Here is a 19,797-nt window from a genome sequence, read left to right as displayed (position 1 = left end):
GTGCGCTATATATAATGTGTAATAACGATACAAACGTATAAAATAACAAGCAACGGTCACTGAAGAACACAACACAACGCATATAAGTTGATGTCTCCCCCCTCCACTAAACAGTTCATCATACAGTTGAACGTTTAACATCAACACGACAATGTACAGAAGGCACCCTTTTACAGTACAACTTCATCAATCTGTTAGCACGTAACAGTTAATAAAAAACATTTATAAATGTATATACGTAACTCTATGTTTCAACAAATTATAATAATATGCAATTATAAATTTTACACTACATTTATGTATCACAATTAATCAATTATTTATTTATCTTTTTTTTATTTTCATAAATTTATACGTATAAAAAAATGTTAATGTTTGTTTGTTCAAAATCTTAAATCTCCGACAGTTCTTTACTGACTGCTTTGAAATTTTGACAGAACGTTGCATTCGGATACGCACGTGTTTTTATAAACCTAATATTTATATACCTAAGACGTCACACCCGTGACACGTAAAAACATGTTTTTTTTAAAAATAAAAAAAACAGCGCTATCTGTTAGATGTAAAAGCCACACACGCTATACTTTCTTTTCATCTTTTGTACATTATTATTATTATTATTATTAATAATAACAAAATTAAAAAAAGAAACGGATTGGTAAAAGAAATTCAGGTAGACCGAAGAAAACTTATTTTTTTTTAAATTAAGAAACCATTTAGGTCAATACTATTATTATTATTGTTGTTGTTAATATAATTATAACAGCCGCCCTCCGTGGCGCGAATAGTAGCGTCCCGGCCTTTCATCCGGAAGACCCGGGTTCGAATCCCAGTCAGGCATGGCATTTTCACACCCTACAAATTATTCATTCATCTCATCCTCTGAAGCAATACCTAATGGTAGTTCCGGAGGTAAAAAAATAAAAAAAAACATATTTATAACAAATTTACAGTAATAATATTAACTCAATTTACCTGGTACAGTAAACATACTTCTGGAGGCTAATTTTCCATTGTGTGGATTTGACTCTAATGTAACGTAATAGGTACATTCTGGTAGAATTGTTAAACCATCATGTAATCCATTAATTTTTAATTGACTGTACTCCGGTACGCTCCAGTTAGTAATTTCCTAAAACAGAGTAACATTAAATTATTACATTTCGTACATTAGGAACATGAATTTTTATTTTTAATTCAATTTAAAATATTTAACATAAAAAAGAATGTTTCAATATATCGAATCTTAAATTTAATTATAAATAAATCGATATTTTAATATACATTATATCACGTGAAGTTGTATATTGTTGTATATTTGTTGTTATTGTTGTATATTGAAGTTGATTATTGTTTTATAAAAATAGGATAAACTACACGTTGTCATTTTCTACATTATTATTTAAACAAATTTTTTATTATTTTAATACTTTATTTACAGTCGAATCAACAATTAAAGTCATTATCCACGTATCAGTATAATGTACCGGTAAAATTGTTGTCTCGAACAAACTCAGGTTGACTACTCCTTAGACGTGTTGTTAATTGAAACCCAACCACCAAAGTACACCGGTATCAAAGATTTAGTATTTTTAATAATCAAATGACATAAATAAAAAATTGTGAATGTTGTTAATGAACGAAGATCTTTTACCTAATTATTTTAACATTATTATTCATTTATTAAAACAAATAAATAAAATTTTGCTTTTTTTTTGTCTTCAGTCATTTGACTGGTTTGATGTAGATCTCCAAGATTCCTTATCTAGTCGTTTCATTTCGGTGTACCCCCTGTATCCTACATCCCTAACAATTTGTTTTACATATTCCAAACGTTGCGTGCTTACACAATTTTTTCCTTCTACCTGTCCCTCCAATATTAAAGCGACTATTCTAGTATGCCTTAATATGTGGCCTATAAGTCTATCTCTTCTTTTAACTATATTTTTCCAAATGTTTCTTTCTTCATCTATTTGCCACAACACATCTTCATTTGTCACTTTATCCACCCGTCTGATTTTTAAAATTTTCCTGTAGCACCACATTTGAAAAGCTTCTAATCTTTTCTTCTCAGATACTCCGACCGTCCAAGTTTCACTTCCATATAAAGCGACGCTCCAAATATATACTTTCAAAAATATTTCCTGACGTTTAAATTAATTTTTGATGTAAACAAATTATATTTCTTACTGAAGGCTCGTTTAGCTTGTGCTATTCGGCATTTTATATCGCTCCTGCTTCGTCCATCTTTAGTAATTCTACTTCCCAAATAACAAAATTCTTCTACCTCCATAATCTTTTCTCCTCCTATTTTCACATTCAGTGGTCCATCTTTGTTATTTCTACTACATTTCATTACTTTGGTTTTGTCTTGTTTATTTTCATGCGATAGTTCTTGCGTAGGGCTTCATCTATGCCGTTCATTGTTTTTTCTAAATCCTTTTTACTCTCGGCTAGAATTACTATATCATCAGCAAATCGTAGCATCTTTATCTTTTCACCTTGTACTGTTACTCCGAATCTAAATTGTTCCTTAACATCTTCAACCGCCAGTTCCATGTAAAGATTAAAAAGTAACGGAGATAGGGAACATCCTTGTCGGACTCCCTTTCTTATTCTATGATTCTATCGCTATGCGTCTTGAAATACTCCACTCTCCTCCCTATCTTCTTGTTCATCACGAAATCTACTCCTGCCTGCCCATTATTTGACGCTGAATGAATTACTCTAAAATCCCCTGTTCAAAAGTCGCCTTCCTCTTCCCACCGAACCTCACTAATTCCTAGTATATCCATCTTCATCCCATTCATTTCCCTTTTTAAATTTTCTAGCCTACCAACCTTTTTTAAGCTTCTAACATTCCACGCTCCGACTCGCAGAATGTTATTTTTCAATCTTCTGGTGACCCCTTCCTTACCCCACCCGGAGATCCGAACGGGGGACTATTTTACCTCCGGAATATTTTACCAAGGAAGGCGCCTCCATTACTGTTATGTGAAAATGCAGAGCCACATTTTCTTGGAAAAAAAAACAGCTGTAGTTTTCCATTGCTTTCAGCTGCGCAGTACTCAGAGGACTGAGCGATGTTGATATGGCCGTTTAAGTCATTGTGACTCAAGCCCCTAACAACTACTGAAAGAGCTGCTGCCTTCTTTCAGGAATCATTCCTTAGTCTGGCTCTCAACAGATACCTCTCCGATATGGTTGCACCTTCGGTCCAGCTACTCTGTATCACTGAGCACTCAAGCCCCCTCATCAACGGCAAGGTCTCATGATTCATAGAGGAGGGAAAAAAGGTTATTTTCTAAATAATGAATGGTTCTGTTTTGTTTTTTTAAATTTTTTAAAAAATTTAATCAACATTTACAGAGTGAACAACAAGGTTTGCAACAATATTAGTGTTTATTCTATTAATATTTTCCAACAATTAGGCGCTAACAATCGTTTAATTTCAAAGTTACTTTGACTGATAAGAGTCAACATTCAAAGTAACGTAGAGTAACGAAAGTAATATTCAATAATTCAAAGTAGCGAATCTAACAAAACAGCAAAAATGAGGATTTTAATTTTTCTTTTGCTCTTTCTGAATTTTATTACACAACAGAATATGTTATTCATAATTATGAATTCCAATTCATAATATTTATTTTACATTATTCATTATAGATTCACATAAAATGTTAACATCTAAAAAAAAATAATCTAAAGTGGACACTACATGACTTCCTTGTACGCCTATTAAATTACATATAACATTTTTAAAAGTACATAAAATTTTATTTCATTAATAACTTCTGATATTTTATTTTTATTGTTGTTATCGAACTATTATTTATTTATTATTATTATTATTATTTATTATAAATAAAATTATAATAAATGGACCGATAAATTTATAAATTAAAGTTTGTGCATGAGAATATGAAATGGAGATATTGTAGTATATAAAAAAGGATTCGAATCTGGGACCTTCAGATAAAAGACCGATAATTTATTATTATAATGCTTATTGTTACTTAGCGTAAATTGTTTTTTTTTTTTTTTATAATCAAAGATTAATAATTTATTAATAAATTATAAACACCGGTATCCACGATCTAGTATTCAAATCCGTATAAAAGTAACTGTTTTTACTAAACTCTGGAACACTTGACTTCGATATCAGCTGATTTGCGATTACGCGTTAACTACTAGACCAACCGGTTGGGTTAATCTTACAATGCTAACCTAAAATATTTTTTCTTTTTTTTCCTGTTTAGCCTCCGGTAACTACCGTTTAGATAATTCTTCAGAGGATGATATGTATGAGTGTAAATGAAGTGTAGTCTTGTACATTCTCAGTTCGACCATTCCTGAGATGTGTGGTTAATTGAAACCCAACCACCAAAGAACACCGGTATCCACGATGTAGTATTCAAATCCGTGTAAAAATAACTGGCTTTACTAACACTTGAACGCTGGAACTCTCGACTTCCAAATGAGCTTATTTGGGAAGACGCGTTCACCACTAGACTAACCCGGTGGTCTAACCTAAAATATCTAATCGGTAGAAATTCTACTTCATGTTTTCAAAGAAATATCGAAAAAAACTGCTTTATAATTGTCCACAAAAAGAAAAAAACTATGTTAAAGTCAAATATAAAAATATGATGTGGACACCACATGACTTCCTTGTATACCTATTAAATTACACATACACATTTTTAAAAGTACATAAAATTTTATTTCATTAATAACTTTTTTCATGTGTTTTTTTATTGTTATTATTGAATTATTATTTATTGTATTTTTTTTTCAATCAGAGGTTAATAATTATTAATAAATCAATATATTTAAATAAAAAAAAAGGGCGATGAAGTCGGATTCGAACCGATGTGCCTTCCTCTTGTAAGATCCAAATATTTTATAAATAAAAATTTTATTTGGCTGTAACTCTGGAACCAATGAAAATAAGTACCATTTATTCAGTCATCATTTATATAATCGTTGAAAAGCTCTCAATTATGGCTTATTACTGCAGATAAGTAAAACTTCAAAATCCAAAGATTTTGGGCTTTTTTGGACACTTTTGATCCAGTCGATTGCAATCGAAAGGAGAGTTACACAACTAGATGTTACCACAATCCTAAATTCAAAATTTCAACATTCTACCGCTAATCAGTCGTTTTTGAGTTATGCGAGGTACATACGTACGTATAGACGTCACCCCGAAACTAGTCAAAATGGATTCAGGGATGGTCAAAATGTATATTTCCGTTGAAATCTGAAATTTTTCCCTATCACAATACTTCCTTTACTTCGTACAAGGAAGTAAAAAAGTGTTAAAATGTTTGAACAAATTTCTATTAGTTTTATCATTTTTTAATAAGTTCGATTACTAACGTTCAAATTTGTTCACTTAAAAACCGGATCGTGTAACGAGTTATCTCAGCCTGTAGAATAATGTCCAACGAGGTGGTCTTTGTAATAGCAGACGTACCTCCGATGGATCTAAAAATACGTGAGCGAATAGACAGATGGATGTACACACCCAATAAACAAGCCTGGAATGTAATGCTGGAAAATTGGAAAAAGAGATAGGATGAGTCTACATCTGGCTGCTGGAAGTATGGGATCATCCCAGATGAACTAACATAGGTGGGTCTTTCAAGAGAATAGAGAGGACAAATTTTGGCTCACCCAGTTGCTGACTGGCCATGGAGCGTTCAAAATGCCTACTTGGCAAGTAGGAAAATAAGAGAAGACGCCGGGTGTGTATTATGGCCTGAAGGATACAATCAGACATTTATTTTTCGAGTGCGACAGGCGGGCAGAAGACAGGCTACTGATAATTTGGTCGTTATACTTCTTTGTAACGGAGAAAATTGAACTGTTACAGAAATGAGTACTGCAAACTGAATACTGAAATGAGAAACACAGTACTGCAGCAGAAGATGATGGATGAGAGAGAGAGAAAGAGAGAGAAGAAGAAGAAAATGGTAGAATATAAAATTTTCTAGAATGTGCTATTTTCTATCTTCTTCGTCAATTCTTCTTATTCTTATTCTTCTTATTTTTAGATTGTACACTATCTGATAATATACAGGGTTATTCACGGGAACCGGATGTTTTTGAAGTGGGTTGTACTCGGGCGTTCGTGGTAGGAGGGGCACGTGGCTGGTGTCTGACGTTTCCTTTGTTCATAGCATTTACATTTTAGTCGTTGAGATTGAGCCGTGGACGCTAGACCAACGCCTATACGCGTATGACAGTTTTGTGCGAAATGACGAATCCGTAACTGCTGTTCAGTCAGATTTCCGCCGTCAATTTAATATCCATCGTAATGCAAGTGTCCCTTCTCGTAACACAATATTGCGACGGGTAAACAACCTTCGAACAAGCCGTTCAATATTGAACAAAATACCACCGGATCCCCGACGAACTGCTAGCACTCCGGAGAACATCGAACGAGTAAGGGAAGCCATTGTCAGAAGCCCACGCCGCTCTATTCAGAGGAATTCAGTAGCGCTTCAAATGAGCTTTTAAGTACGGTAAAACAAAATCTGCATACAGACCTGCATTTCCATCCTTACAAGATAGACGTCGTGCAGCAGTTAAACGAGCAAGATTTCACGCAGCGATTACAATTTTGTCGACAAATGCTTACCGTTTTTGAAGAAAATGAAAATTTGTTATCGTTAATGAGTGACGAAGCCCATTTTCATCTGAATGGCTTCGTCAACAAACAGAATTGCGGGTATCGGGCAGAAAGAAACCCGCATTTGCTTTACGAGAGACCACTTCATAGCCCAAAGGTGAGTTTCTGGTGTGCAATAGGAAAGGTCGGTGTTATTGGACCATATTTTTTTTAAGAAAATGACGCTGCCGTAACTGTAACAGCCGATCGTTACATTGCGATGTTGAATACGTTTTTCATCCCTGAGTTACGAAACCGGGGAATCAATTTTCAAAACGTATTATTCCAGCAGGATGGAGCTACAACGTACACAGCGAGGGCAACGATGGCTGTTCTCCGTAACTTGTTTCCGGGACGGATCGTTTCCAGATTCGGCGACATTCCTTGGCCCACTCGGTCCCCCGACTTGAGTAGTTGTGATTTTTTTCTGCGGGGGTTTCTGAAATCGCGTGTTCACGGCGATAAACCGCGTACATTGGAGGACCTAAAGATCGCAATTCGTCATCACGTCACCCAGATTGATGTAGACATGCTGCAAAGAATTGAGGCCGGTTACCGTGAAAGGCTACAACAATGTATTGCCCAAAATGGACATCACTTGCCTGACATAATTTTTCGTTCATGAGTAAGTAACAAATGCTTTGATTTAACAAGTGTTTCAGTACCAATAAAACTTTTTTAAAGTAAATATTCAATTTTTTATGATTATTTTAAAAACATCCGGTTCCCGTGAATGATCCTGTATATATGTAATTATATCTTGTTTGTTACAAAGAGAAATTATAAGAAAAAACGAGGGCAGTCTTGACTGGCTTCAAGGCTTGTCCTCTCCTCATTCAGCCCGGGCTCAATGGGTTGAGTGGGACAAGACAACCAGGGCAAAGAGACATTTGAGGATCTATAGGGGTCATCACTGCTGCTAATATAACCAGTACTCTTTAATTCATTCAAGAATTCCCACAAGTGTACAGCATTCTCTGTATAATGGTGAAAAGCTGGTATCAGAACTTGTGAAAGGAAGGAGTTTTAGTTGGTAAGAGCCCGACAGTTGCCGTCTGTAAACACAGGCGGCAGCTAGGAGAGCTTTCCTGTTCACCGACAAAAAAAATCTCTCCTCAAATAATAGAAGATTTTTTTAATCATATGATTTAATTAGTATGAATTATTAAACAGTATGTATTAAAAGAAATTGCAATTTAATTTACTTTTTACCGATGTAAAGGATTGTAATCACGAAAAATTTTAGATTTTCAGATTGCAACGGAAATATCCATTTTGACTAGTTTCAGCGTGACGTCTCTACGTACGTATGTATAACTCAAAAACAATTAGCCATAGTATGTTAAATTTTTGATTTAGGACTGTTATAACATCTAATTGTGCAACTCCCCTTTTGGTTGCAATCGACATGATCAATAATACCCAAAAAAAACCAAAATCCAAAAAAAAAATTGGACTTTTTTTAACTGTAGAAATAAGCTCTCATTCAGAACATTTCAACGATATATCATAAGTGGTACTTATTTTCATCGACTCCAGAGTTATAGCCAAAAGAAATTTAAATTAATGAATTATTTGGATTTATAAGAGGAAGTCAAATCGGTTCGAATCAGACTTTATCTTCATTCAGATAGATTTCATAAGAAATTTACCTATTTTAATGGGTACCATAGTTAGAGTCCCAGAAAATTTCGACATATTTTCGCGTTTAACATCCCTCAGACCCCAAAACCTAAAAGTTTAATAAAACTCGGTCTTTCATCTAAAGGTTCCAGATTCGAATCCTGGTTAGGCATGGCATTTTTTATATACTACAATATCACCATTTCATATTCTCATGCACAAACTTTAAATGTAAAGAATCAGCCATGCTGTCAAGGCTGCTCTCTTTTTTTCTTATAATTCCTCTTTGTAACAAACAAGATATACTTATAATTACATATATACATTGTCACATAATGTACAATCTAAAAAAAGAAAATTTTGATAAAGAAGATAGAAAATATATATGTTACGGTAAAACCCCGAATACCGGTAAATCTTAAGTTTTACCGGTAAGTTCTAACGATATTGGAAAGTTGGTACCACGTTACGACAAATGTCGTAAATCGGAGTGGCGACTATGTACAGAAATAGCGTAACTATGTAAGTACTTGTTGCAAATAAAAAATGTATTATTTTCACTGTGGTTTTAATTTCGTGACCGTTCGGACCTTGAAAAAAAAAATAACTCTCGTAGATTAGGTGAAACATCTGATTATTTAATATTAATTGAAAATTATAATTTAGAATCGTATTATTTTTGGATTTTCTAGTTTAATTTTTTTTAATTATTCTGGAATTTCTGTTTAATTTTATCTAAATTAAAGTTAACTACAGTGTGACTAAAAAATAGACCCTCACAAGAACAACATATATACTGAGGCACACATGCCCGATCTTTAATAAATAGCAAAAATTCGTATCTTTTAATTCATTACTCCTCTAATTTTGTCGGACAATATTCTCCCAAAATCGTAAAAGGAAATCAGGTGGTGTTCACATCAGCTTTTTATGGTTCGTTAACACAATACATAAAAAAATAATTTTTAATTTTTTAAATTCTATTAATTCTGTTGATCTCATAACGAAAAATAAAAAAAGTAACCAGAAATGAAAACAAAATGTGTACAAAATTTAATTAAAAATATTTTTTTTTTTATAAAATTATTTAGTAAGATAAAATCACAAGAATAAATGTATCCATTGTTTTGTAATGAATGAGTTATTAATAAAATTTCTTCGTGTAAACTATGCAGCTATTTTTTATAGAACATGATTTAGTCAACTCTCAAAATACTATTACGGCGCTGTAAAATATACGATAAGCTCTTTGTTTAAATTGCTTATTTAATCCGTTTAACTTTACTTTATAAGTTTTAAATCATAAAGTTTTAATCATAAATTTATAAGTTTTTAACTTATAAAGTTTACTTGATAAATTTTACACCTGAACTAGTTTTTAATTTTTAAATGTCCTTTAATTTCCAATGAAAAATTTTTATTAAAGTAATAGTAAAATATTATTTCGTTCATTTAATAATTAAATACCAGTGCTAAAATAATAGGGAAATTTTGATTTAAATATTAACGATATTTTTTCACTAACAGCATTCAGAATTATATAATTTTTGTTATTTAATTATTAAAAAAAAAATATATATATAAGAATTATTCATTTTACAACATAATTTACATTATTTTTATTATATGTTTATTAATTATTTCTTTTAATTAATTCTAGAACTATCCGCTAAAATAAATTAAACAAAATATGAATTTGTTTTTCTTTTAAACATTTTAAATGAATAAAATATAATTATATTTTAATGTATAATAATGTATTTTCAATGTTTACTAGTAGACTCGGCAATGCTTCACTACTGCTAGATACGAGTATATATATATAAATGTAGAGAGAAAAGGAGATAATACAGAGATAAAAGAACAATTTAAATGGAAGTAAAACTTGAACGATCGGAGTACCTGAGTAGAAAAGATTAGAAGCTTTTGAAATGCGGTGCTATAGGAGAATGTTAAAAATCAGATGGGTGGATAAAGTGACAAATGAAGAGGTGTTGCGACAAATAGATGAAGAAACAAGCATTTGAAAAATATAGCTAAAAGAAGAGACAGTCTTATAGGCCACATATTAAGGCATCCTGGAATAGTCGCTTTAATATTGGAGGGACAGGTAGAAGGAAAAAAATATGCAGGCAGGCAACGTTTCGAATATGTAAAATAAATTGTTAGGGATGTAGGATGTAGGGGGTATATCGAAATGAAATGAATAGATAGGGAATCTTGGAGAGCTGCATCAAACCAGTCAAATGACTGAAGACAAAAAAAAAATATATATATATATATATAGATTAAATGAAAACGTTTAATAAACATTAACAAAATGAGCATTACGGAATTTCCAAAAATTAACCTTTTCCTTTTCACCCATTCTCCCTTTTCCCCATTTCCCTTTTTCCCATTTTCATTTTTTACCATCTTCTTGTTTCTTTCTACGTTTCCTATTTCCTTCCCTACCCCTTTCTTTACCAGTTTCCCTTTTTCCTTTCCCTGTTATTTAATATCCTTTCCCCTTTCCATTTCCTTTTTCATTTACCCCTTCTTCTCTTTTTACCTTTTTCCCTTATCCGATTTATTCCTATTTCCCCTCTCCGACGTTTCATTTTCTTCCTTTTCCCCGCGCGTAAATCGATCCAGTAGTTTTTAGTCTACAACGGACACATACATCGGAAACATTGAAATGGAATCGTAAAACATTTATTATAGCGTATATTGCTTTTACGTCCAACAGATAGCGATGTTTTTATAAAAAAATCATGTTTTTATCTGTCACAGGTGTGACATCTTAGGTATATAAAAACACGCGAGTATTCGGTTACAACGTTGTGTCAAAATTTCAAAGAAATCGGTTAAGAATTTTCAGAGATTTAGTATTTTGAACAAACGATCATTTACTTTTTTATTTATATAGATTTTTTAATCCGATTGCACTCGCAATTATTTTTTTGCAATCTCGAATTATGTCGTGGCATAAAAAGGTTGATAAACTCTGCTCTAGAGGTATGATACAACGAAAGTTAAATGTATATGTGTGTAATATTGTCAACACTTTTATTTTAATTAACAGTGAAAAAAAGTAATCGATATTTATTACTAAAAGTTTATAAAAAATAATTGAACAGAAAAATAATATCGATTGTAAATTATACTATTAAAACGATAAATTTAATTTAATAATTAATCCAGCTATCTCACTAATTCAAATTCTGTAATTCACTTGCTACTCCCATTAGTATTACCACACCCGGTGATAAAAGAGAATGGTTCCTAATCTAACTACGAACGTGTAAGTGAGAATTCTCCAGTCCACTTCAATCGATGCGTTAGATTAAAGCGCTTGTCTTTAACACTGCAATCAAACGATATTAGAATTTTATAATGTTTAATATATATATGTGTTTTTCCGTTACTTTTTAATCTTTACATAGAACTAGCAGTTAATGATGTTAAAGAACAATTTAGATTCGGAGTAACAGTACAAGGTGAAAAGATAAAGATGCTACGATTTGCTGATGATGTAGTAATTCTAGCCGAGAGTAAAAAGGATTTAGAAGAAACAATGAACGGCATAGATGAAGTCCTACGCAAGAACTATAACATAAAAATAAACAAGAACAAAACAAAAGTAAAGAAATGCAGTAGAAATAACAAAGATGGACCACTGAATGTGAAAATAGGAGGAGAAAAGATTATGTAGGTAGAGGAATTTTGTTATTTGGGAAGTAGAAATACTAAAGATGGACGAAGCAGGAGTTATATAAAATGCCGAATAGCACAAGCTAAACGAACCTTCTGTAAGAAATATAATTTGTTTATATCAAAAATTAATTTAAACGTCAGGAAAAGATTTTTGAAAGTATACGTTTGGAGCGTAGCTTTATATGGAGGTGAAACTTGGACGATCGGAGTACCTGAGAAGAAAAGATTAGAAGCTTTTGAAATGCGGTGCTATAGGAGAATGTTAAAAATCAGATGGGTGGATAAAGTGACAAATGAAGAGGTATTGCGGCAAATAGATGAAGAAAGAAGCGTTTGGAAAAATATAGTTAAAAGAAGAGACATGACTTATAGGCCACATACTAAGGCATCCTTGAATAGTCGCTTTAATATTGGAAGGACAGGTAGAAGGGAAAAATTGTGTAGGCAGGCCACGTTTGGAATATGTAAAACAAATTGTTAGGGATGTAGGATGTAGAGGGTATACTGAAATGAAACGACTAGCACTAGATAGGGAATCTTGGAGAGCTGCATCAAACCAGTCAAATGACTGAAGACAAAAAAAAAAATTAGTTTTTAATTTGTATTAATACATTTGAAATAAATTATTAATCAAATGTTTTATTCAGTTTAGTAAATAGTAAAATAATACATTATAGCATAGATCACGTAAGAAATGAATAAAATATGCTACTTCCAAGAATAACAATAAAAGAGATGTTCAATTATTTTATAAGGCAGATCAAGGGTACCCGTGTGTTAAAATTTTGATAAAAACAATTATTATAAAATAGAAAATATACTTTATTTAATCCCATATTAATTATTTTAAATATAACAAATATTAAATTTAAAAAAATAAGCAACTTTAATAATAAAAATCAAAAGAGTTGAGATACAAAAAAAAAATAAAAAATCGGGTGGATTAGTGTCGGTGGGCGCACGGCCGTTGGCTTAACGTTAAACGTTACAGACCTTGGATGAAGTTCCTCTAAACTACCAAGAGTTAAATGAGAGAGCCACCATCGTATTTTTGAACAAAACTGAAAGTTTACAGTGGAAAATTTTATTTCTTTCATTTGTCCAACTCTTCAGAAAAATTGACCAGTCTGTATGTCAGATAGTCACTTTTAGTGTATCAAATTGAAATAAAAACGAAACATAGACTGTGTACTAAATTTCATTTTTAACATAAAACAGATACTAAATGGTACATGATATTTATTTCGACTAATATTCGACGATAATTTTGTTTGAGAAGTAACAGACATAAGCAGCGGTAGAGGTGTTCGCGCCGTTGGCGTGGTTTACTAAGCGCGGCGTGCCAGATTTACGACGTTCCCGAAACAGTCCTGTTCGCTAGGCACCGGATATCGGGATACCTGTGCGTGGCCCATAATTATCCCTTTCCAACCATATACGTAATTTATATTTCCGGCTGGCGTTTGTGCGAGCTGAGGCTGACAAATTGAATTTTATATTTTTTTACACGTTTACTTTAATTTTTTATACATAAATATTGTCAAAAATACACTAATTATTACATAAATCGATACATCTTGACAAAATGTAGATATAAACATACGAATTACCGCGCTATCACGTTTAAGTCGTGAGCTACACTGAATGGAAATGAGCGAGAGCCTCAGTTTTGGCCGATCTTCACTGTGCCTTCTTCCCGCCAACCCATTCAACAGTGATCCAAATTGAAAGTCGTATACACGAACTGACTATGTATGTTATAAAATGACACCGAATTTACGTTTCTGAGTTTAATAGTTAGGGAGTTATTAAGGCAGGAAACCTTTTCGAAACGATACTAAATTTCTGTTATGGTACCCGTATTTTTCGGTGTGATTTTAAAGACGTTTCACGTCAAAAATATATTTTTTAGACTTGAAGAATAACTTAAAAAACAAAATTTTTAAAAGTATTTGTAAATACGAGAAGTAAGCTTAAAAAATTTGTTGAAATAATATTTTCTCTAAATCTAACAACCATTTTAATAAAGAGACTACAAAAGAAAATTTTTCAAAAAATATATTTTGTTTTAACCTCGGGTTCTATAATTTAAAATTTTTTTATATGCGTATCTTAAGAGATCTATATGAAGTATATACACTTTTACAAAATTTTCGAAAAATATTTAAACCTAACGAAGAAAGAGCAAAATAACAAAGAATATACATTTCAATTTTAAGAGGTGTGGGTTGAATTTTTTTTAATATTATTTATACAGAGTGTACCACAATGAAACAGAGAAGGTTTCAGGACATATTGTACTGCCAAAAATAATTTAAAAAATTCATATAAACATAGGTCTAGGTTAGCGAAATATTTCGCCAGGATTTCAGCTCTTTAAGCCGAAATTAAGAAGTGAATTTGGTGGTTTCTTATCTAATTTGAGTTGGAAAATAGGAGCCAGAAGTGTAACTCTAGTAGTTTTTAACGTAAAAGTTTTCTTAACTGCAGTTAAAAGCCATCACTGAGAGTTTTTCAGCGAAATCTCATAAATGGTACTTATTATCATTGGTTCCAGAGTTATAGCTTAATAAAATTTTAATTAATGAAGTATTTGGAACTTATAAAGGGAAGGAAATTGGTTCGATAAGACCTTCATCTCCTTTTTATTTATTTTTTTTAATTTAAATGTATTGATTTATTAATAATTATTAACCTCTGGTTGTACAAAATATTTTACGATAAATATTAATTCAATAATAACACTAAAAAAAAAAAAAAATATGAAGAAATATCATAAGTTATTAATGAAATAAAATTGTATGTACTTTTCATTCAAAAAAAAAAAAAATGTATATATGTAATTTAATAGGCGTACAAGGAAGTCATGTGGTATCCAGATCAGATCTGTTTTTCATTGGTATACTTCACTTACTATTGTTGTTTTTTGTTCTCGATGACTCGTAGGAACCCCATTTACAGGCAAAGTCTCGGGCTCGCTACCAGGTTACAGCAAGATGTTATAAAGTATGTATTTTGTACCTGCGCACTACCGACTAGACCGCCTATCTTACCAATCCCCCCTCCAATTAAGTCCAGCAATTAAGCACTATGCAGCCGCGGGAAGTGCCTTTGAGTTCAGGGGATCCAGAGTCTCAGTGCGTCGTCACCGCCGCCCATCTATACAGGCACGGACGAACGGTGGCTCCGCAGGGGGCTGTCCTTCACCTCTTCACTCCTCAACCTTTCAGGTGGACTCCTGTCTTGTTTCATTCAGTCGGCGCTCCACCTGGCTGTCTCTTGCTTCTTAGTCAAGTATATTCCAGGCCAGTGAGGATATCACATTCTATTGCCCACTTATTAATGCTTGAAAAAATTTACTTAAATGAATAATCACATTTTCTCCCATTGGCAAAATCTATACCGGAATTGGTTAATATTATATGCGTACTAGGCTATGGTTTTTTACTGAGACATTTGCTTCGGTGGCATTTTGACTGAGGCCTAGTCTGTGACTGTGACATATAATCATTGTCCGGGAATTAACAAGACGAACCCGCCGGGTTGGTCTAGTGGTTAAACTCGTCATTGCAAAATCAGCTGACTTCAAAGTCGAGAATTCTAAAGTTCAAACCCTAGGAAAGGCAGTTACTTTTATACAGATTTGAATATTAAATCGTGGGTATCGTAGATCCATCGCGTTGGTCTAGTGTTAAACGCGTCTTCCCAAATAAGCTCATTTGGATGTCGAGAGTTCCAGTAGTTCAAGTCCTAGTAAAGTCAGTTATTTTTACACGGATTTGAATACTAGATCGTGGATACCGATGTTCTTTGGTGGTTGGGTTTCAATTAACCACACATCTCTGGTATGGTCGAACTGAGAATGTACAAGACTACACTTCATTTACACTCATACATATCATCCTCGGAAGTATTATTTGAAAGGTAATTACTGGAGGCTAAACAGGAAAAAGAAAGAAGATTATGGATACCGGTGTTCTATGGTGATTGGGTTTCAATTAACCACACATTTCAGGAATGGTTGACCTGAGACTTTACAAGACTTCATCTTCATTCATACATATCATCCTCTGAAATAATACCTTATGGTGGTTCCGGAGAGTAAACAGAATAAAGAAGAGTCAACAAGACGACGATCTCCAGTAAAGCTCAAAAGGGCTTAGAACGGGAAGAAGGGTTGTTGTAGCAAGCGAAATTGTCACTAGATGGTGTCTTCCCCCTAAAGGATTAGGATGGTTGATACATAATGAAGAAACCCCGACAAATATTAAAAGTGGAAACAGTAAATAAAGGTAACGTAATAGAACGTATATTCGCATGTAATCATCTAGAAATTTGATTAAATTTTCAGATGAAATGAGCGTTAAAAATTCAATCTCTTGTAAGATAAATTACAATGGTTCTTTGTGTTTTCTGAAGGATTAATCACAAAAACCGTTTTAGTAAAAGATTTAATTTTTTTTTTCGTTCAATCACAACTGTTAGAAGGTATTATTGTGTAGAAGTGATATCCATAATCAATTTACAGTCTTTAGTTGTAATGCAAAGAACTGTCATTGTAATCATCAATCTCATTCCTTTACGGTTGAACATACAACATCTGAACACTTAGTAGAAAATTAATTATAACTCTCCATTGTTATCGAATAAATATCATATACTCGTGTATATATATATATACAAAGTTTATTAATTCCTTTAAAAACTAACAAGTATTCTATAAAAATAAAAGCTAACAATAAAGTTTTAATATATTCCTGGTATTAATTATTTATTTTTATACAGAGTGCTCCCCGAAGAAACGGATAAACTTTCAGGTTATTCAAGTGAAAAAAAAAACAAAAAATGAAAAAAGTTCATATAGATTGATACAAAGATTTATTATCCATTTTGGAATGAACAATACACATAATTAATTTTTCACTAAATTTTATTACGTTGACTGGAACAGTGCTGAGATACAGGAACAATGCCAAAGAACAATTGCTAACATTTACAGGAACCAAACAGCAACAGTAATAATTGAAGAACATAAGAAAGAAGCCGTAATAAGAAAGGGAGTCCGAAAAGGATGTTCCCTATCCCCGTTACTTTTTAATCTTTACATAGAACTAGCAGTTAATGATATTAAATGACAATTTAGTTCCGGGGTAACAGTACAAGGTGAAAAGATAAAGATGCTACAATTTGCTGATGATATAGTATTTCTAGCTGAGAGTAAAAAAAGACTTAGAAGAAACAATGAACGGCATGGGTGAAGTCCTACGCAAGCACTATTGCATGAAAATAAACAAGAACAAAACGAAAGTAATGAAATGTAGTAGAAATAACAAAGATTGACCACTGAATGTGAAAATAGGAGGAGAAAAGATTACGGAGGTAGAAGAATTTTGTTATTTGGGAAGTAGAATTACTAAAGATGGACGAAGCAGGAGCGATATAAAATGCCGAATAGCACAAGCTAAACGAGCCTTCAGTAAGAAATATAATTTGTTTACATCAAAAATTAATTTAAATGTCAGGAAAAAAATTTTTAAAGTATATGTATGGAGTGTCGCTTTATATGGAAGTGAAACTTGGACAATCGGAGTATCTGAGAAGAAAAGATTAGAAGCTTTTCAAATGCGGTGCTATAGGAGAATGTTAAAAATCAAATGGGTGGACAAAGTGATAAATGAAGATGTGTTGTGGCAAATAGATGAAGAAAGAAGTATTTGGAAAAATATAGCTAAAAAAAGAGACGGACTTATAGGCCACATATTAAGGAATCCTAGAATAGTCGCTTTAATATTGGAGGGACAGGTAGAAGGAAAAAATTGTGTAGGCAGGCAACATTTGGAATACGTAAAACAAATTGTTAGGGATGTAGGTTGTAGGGGGAATACCGAAATGAAACGACTAGCGATAGGTAGGGAATCTTGGAGTGCTGCATCAAACCAGTCAAATGACTGAAGACAAAAAAAAAAGAAATTTTAATAAAACTCAAAAAAATTGATGTTGCAAAACACTTTTTTTTGTGTTTTAACGTAAAATAACTTTGTTAATTGTCAGTAAACAAATAAAATCTTGTAAAAGGTTTATAGGAAAGTTAATTCTGAGAAAAATCTATGTAAATAACATCGACGGAACATTAAGATAAGTTCAAGGAATTTGACATTAATTAAAACATAAATCGGGCACAAAAAACTGTTGTATAATTTATAACTGAAACAAAAATAATTTTACCGTTGGAAAATACAAAATTATTATTAAAAAAAAATTGATATGGGCACCACATAACTTCCTTGTACGCCTATCAATTTACATACACAAATTTTTTTTAAATGAAAAAAAAACAACATTTTATTTCATTACTAACTTCTGATATTTCTTCATATTTTTTATTTATTTTATTATTATTGAATTATTATTTATCGTACTATGTTTTTTTAGAATCAGAGGTGAAATATAATTTCAACAAAGTTGAAATGAAATTTTAATTGAACGGTAATTCCCGGAGGCTATAGAGGAAAAAAGAAAGAATGAAAGGGCGGGCGAAGCTGTGACGTGAATGGTAGTTATTTATAAATTAATATTTTAAATAATTAATTTTAATTTAAAAAAAATACTTACTGGATCTCTTATAAAGCCATAATAGACTTCATCACCACAGTGATCATTCAGCGATGTATTTGATGGAAATACGTGTAAGTTATAGTTGTCTGGAATTCGACCTTCTGTAAAAAAAATAATATTAATAAAAATAAGTAAAATAAAATAAAGAAATAAATATTCTATTCTGATGGTACCTACCATCATGGGCCGTTCAAAAAGTCCATGACATGATAACACTTTATTTTATTACGTAATAATTTACAGCAGACACATCAAATTATATTATTTTAATGTAGTTCTTTTCTTTTTACCTTGTACGAAGTACGAAGTAAAGGAAATATTGTAATCACGAAAGATTTCGATTTTCAGATTTCAACGGAAATATACATTTTAACCAACCCTGAATCCATTTTGACTAGTTTCGGCATGATGTGTATACGTAAAAATATATCGAGCATAACTCAAAAACGATCAGGATGTTGAAATTTTGGATTTAGGACTACAACATCTATTTTTGTACCTTTTTTTTTTATCACAATCGAGTGGATCAAAACTGTCCAAAAAAGCCAAAAACCTAAAAAAAGGACGGATTTTGGAGTTTTACTTCAGTAATAAACCCTCATTTAGAGCTTTTTAATAGTGAATCAAAGTGGTACTTATTTTCATCGGTTCCATAGTTATAGTTAAATGAAATTTAAATTAATGAAATATTTAGATCTTACAAGGGGAAGACACATCGATTCGAATCCGACTTTATTCCCTTTTTTTTTAATTTAAATACAGGATTATCATAAAAGAATGGTGCGGTTTCAGTAATTCATAGGAAGATTGTAGGAAAATTTCTAGATGTTATATTGGTATCCCTGAAAGCCTCCAACCCAAAGTTTGTTTATCAGCAGTTGTAACCACAACGTCAGTTCTTATATTGTTGTTGCGGTGAGTTTAGCGAGTTACTATGTTCTCGGATAAAGACAAAGCAAAGTGTGTTTTATTGATGGCTGAATTAAAATCCGTAATTTTAGTTCAACGTGCGTTTCGACGTGAATTCGGAAGAGATTCACCACACAAAAATAAAATAACACGTCGGTTCAAACGATTCGAAGAAACCGGATCGGTTAAGAAACAGAAATCAACCGGCAGACCAAGTGTACCGGACGAAACGGTTGAACTAATTAGACGATCGGCAATTAGAAGTCCTGGGAAGTCCA

General features: G+C 32.3%; 1 protein-coding gene across 1 annotated transcript in view; it reads right to left on the bottom strand.

Moving 5' to 3' along the window:
* Positions 1–961: 961 nt before the first annotated feature.
* LOC142334062 (uncharacterized) overlaps positions 962–19,797 on the bottom strand; it is a 101,558-nt gene continuing 82,722 nt past the window's right edge. The window contains exons 4-5 of the mRNA XM_075381730.1: positions 18,608–18,711; positions 962–1,132 (exon numbers count right to left, since the gene is read on the bottom strand). Coding sequence (XP_075237845.1) covers positions 962–1,132; positions 18,608–18,711 — 275 coding nt within the window. The remainder of the gene's footprint in view (positions 1,133–18,607; positions 18,712–19,797) is intronic.

Source organism: Lycorma delicatula, chromosome 13 (assembly GCF_047948215.1).
Source record: "Lycorma delicatula isolate Av1 chromosome 13, ASM4794821v1, whole genome shotgun sequence".
Classification (NCBI taxonomy): Eukaryota; Metazoa; Arthropoda; class Insecta; order Hemiptera; family Fulgoridae; genus Lycorma; species Lycorma delicatula.
Note: the sequence above shows the minus strand (reverse complement) of the source record. Positions and strands in the feature narration are given on the sequence as shown.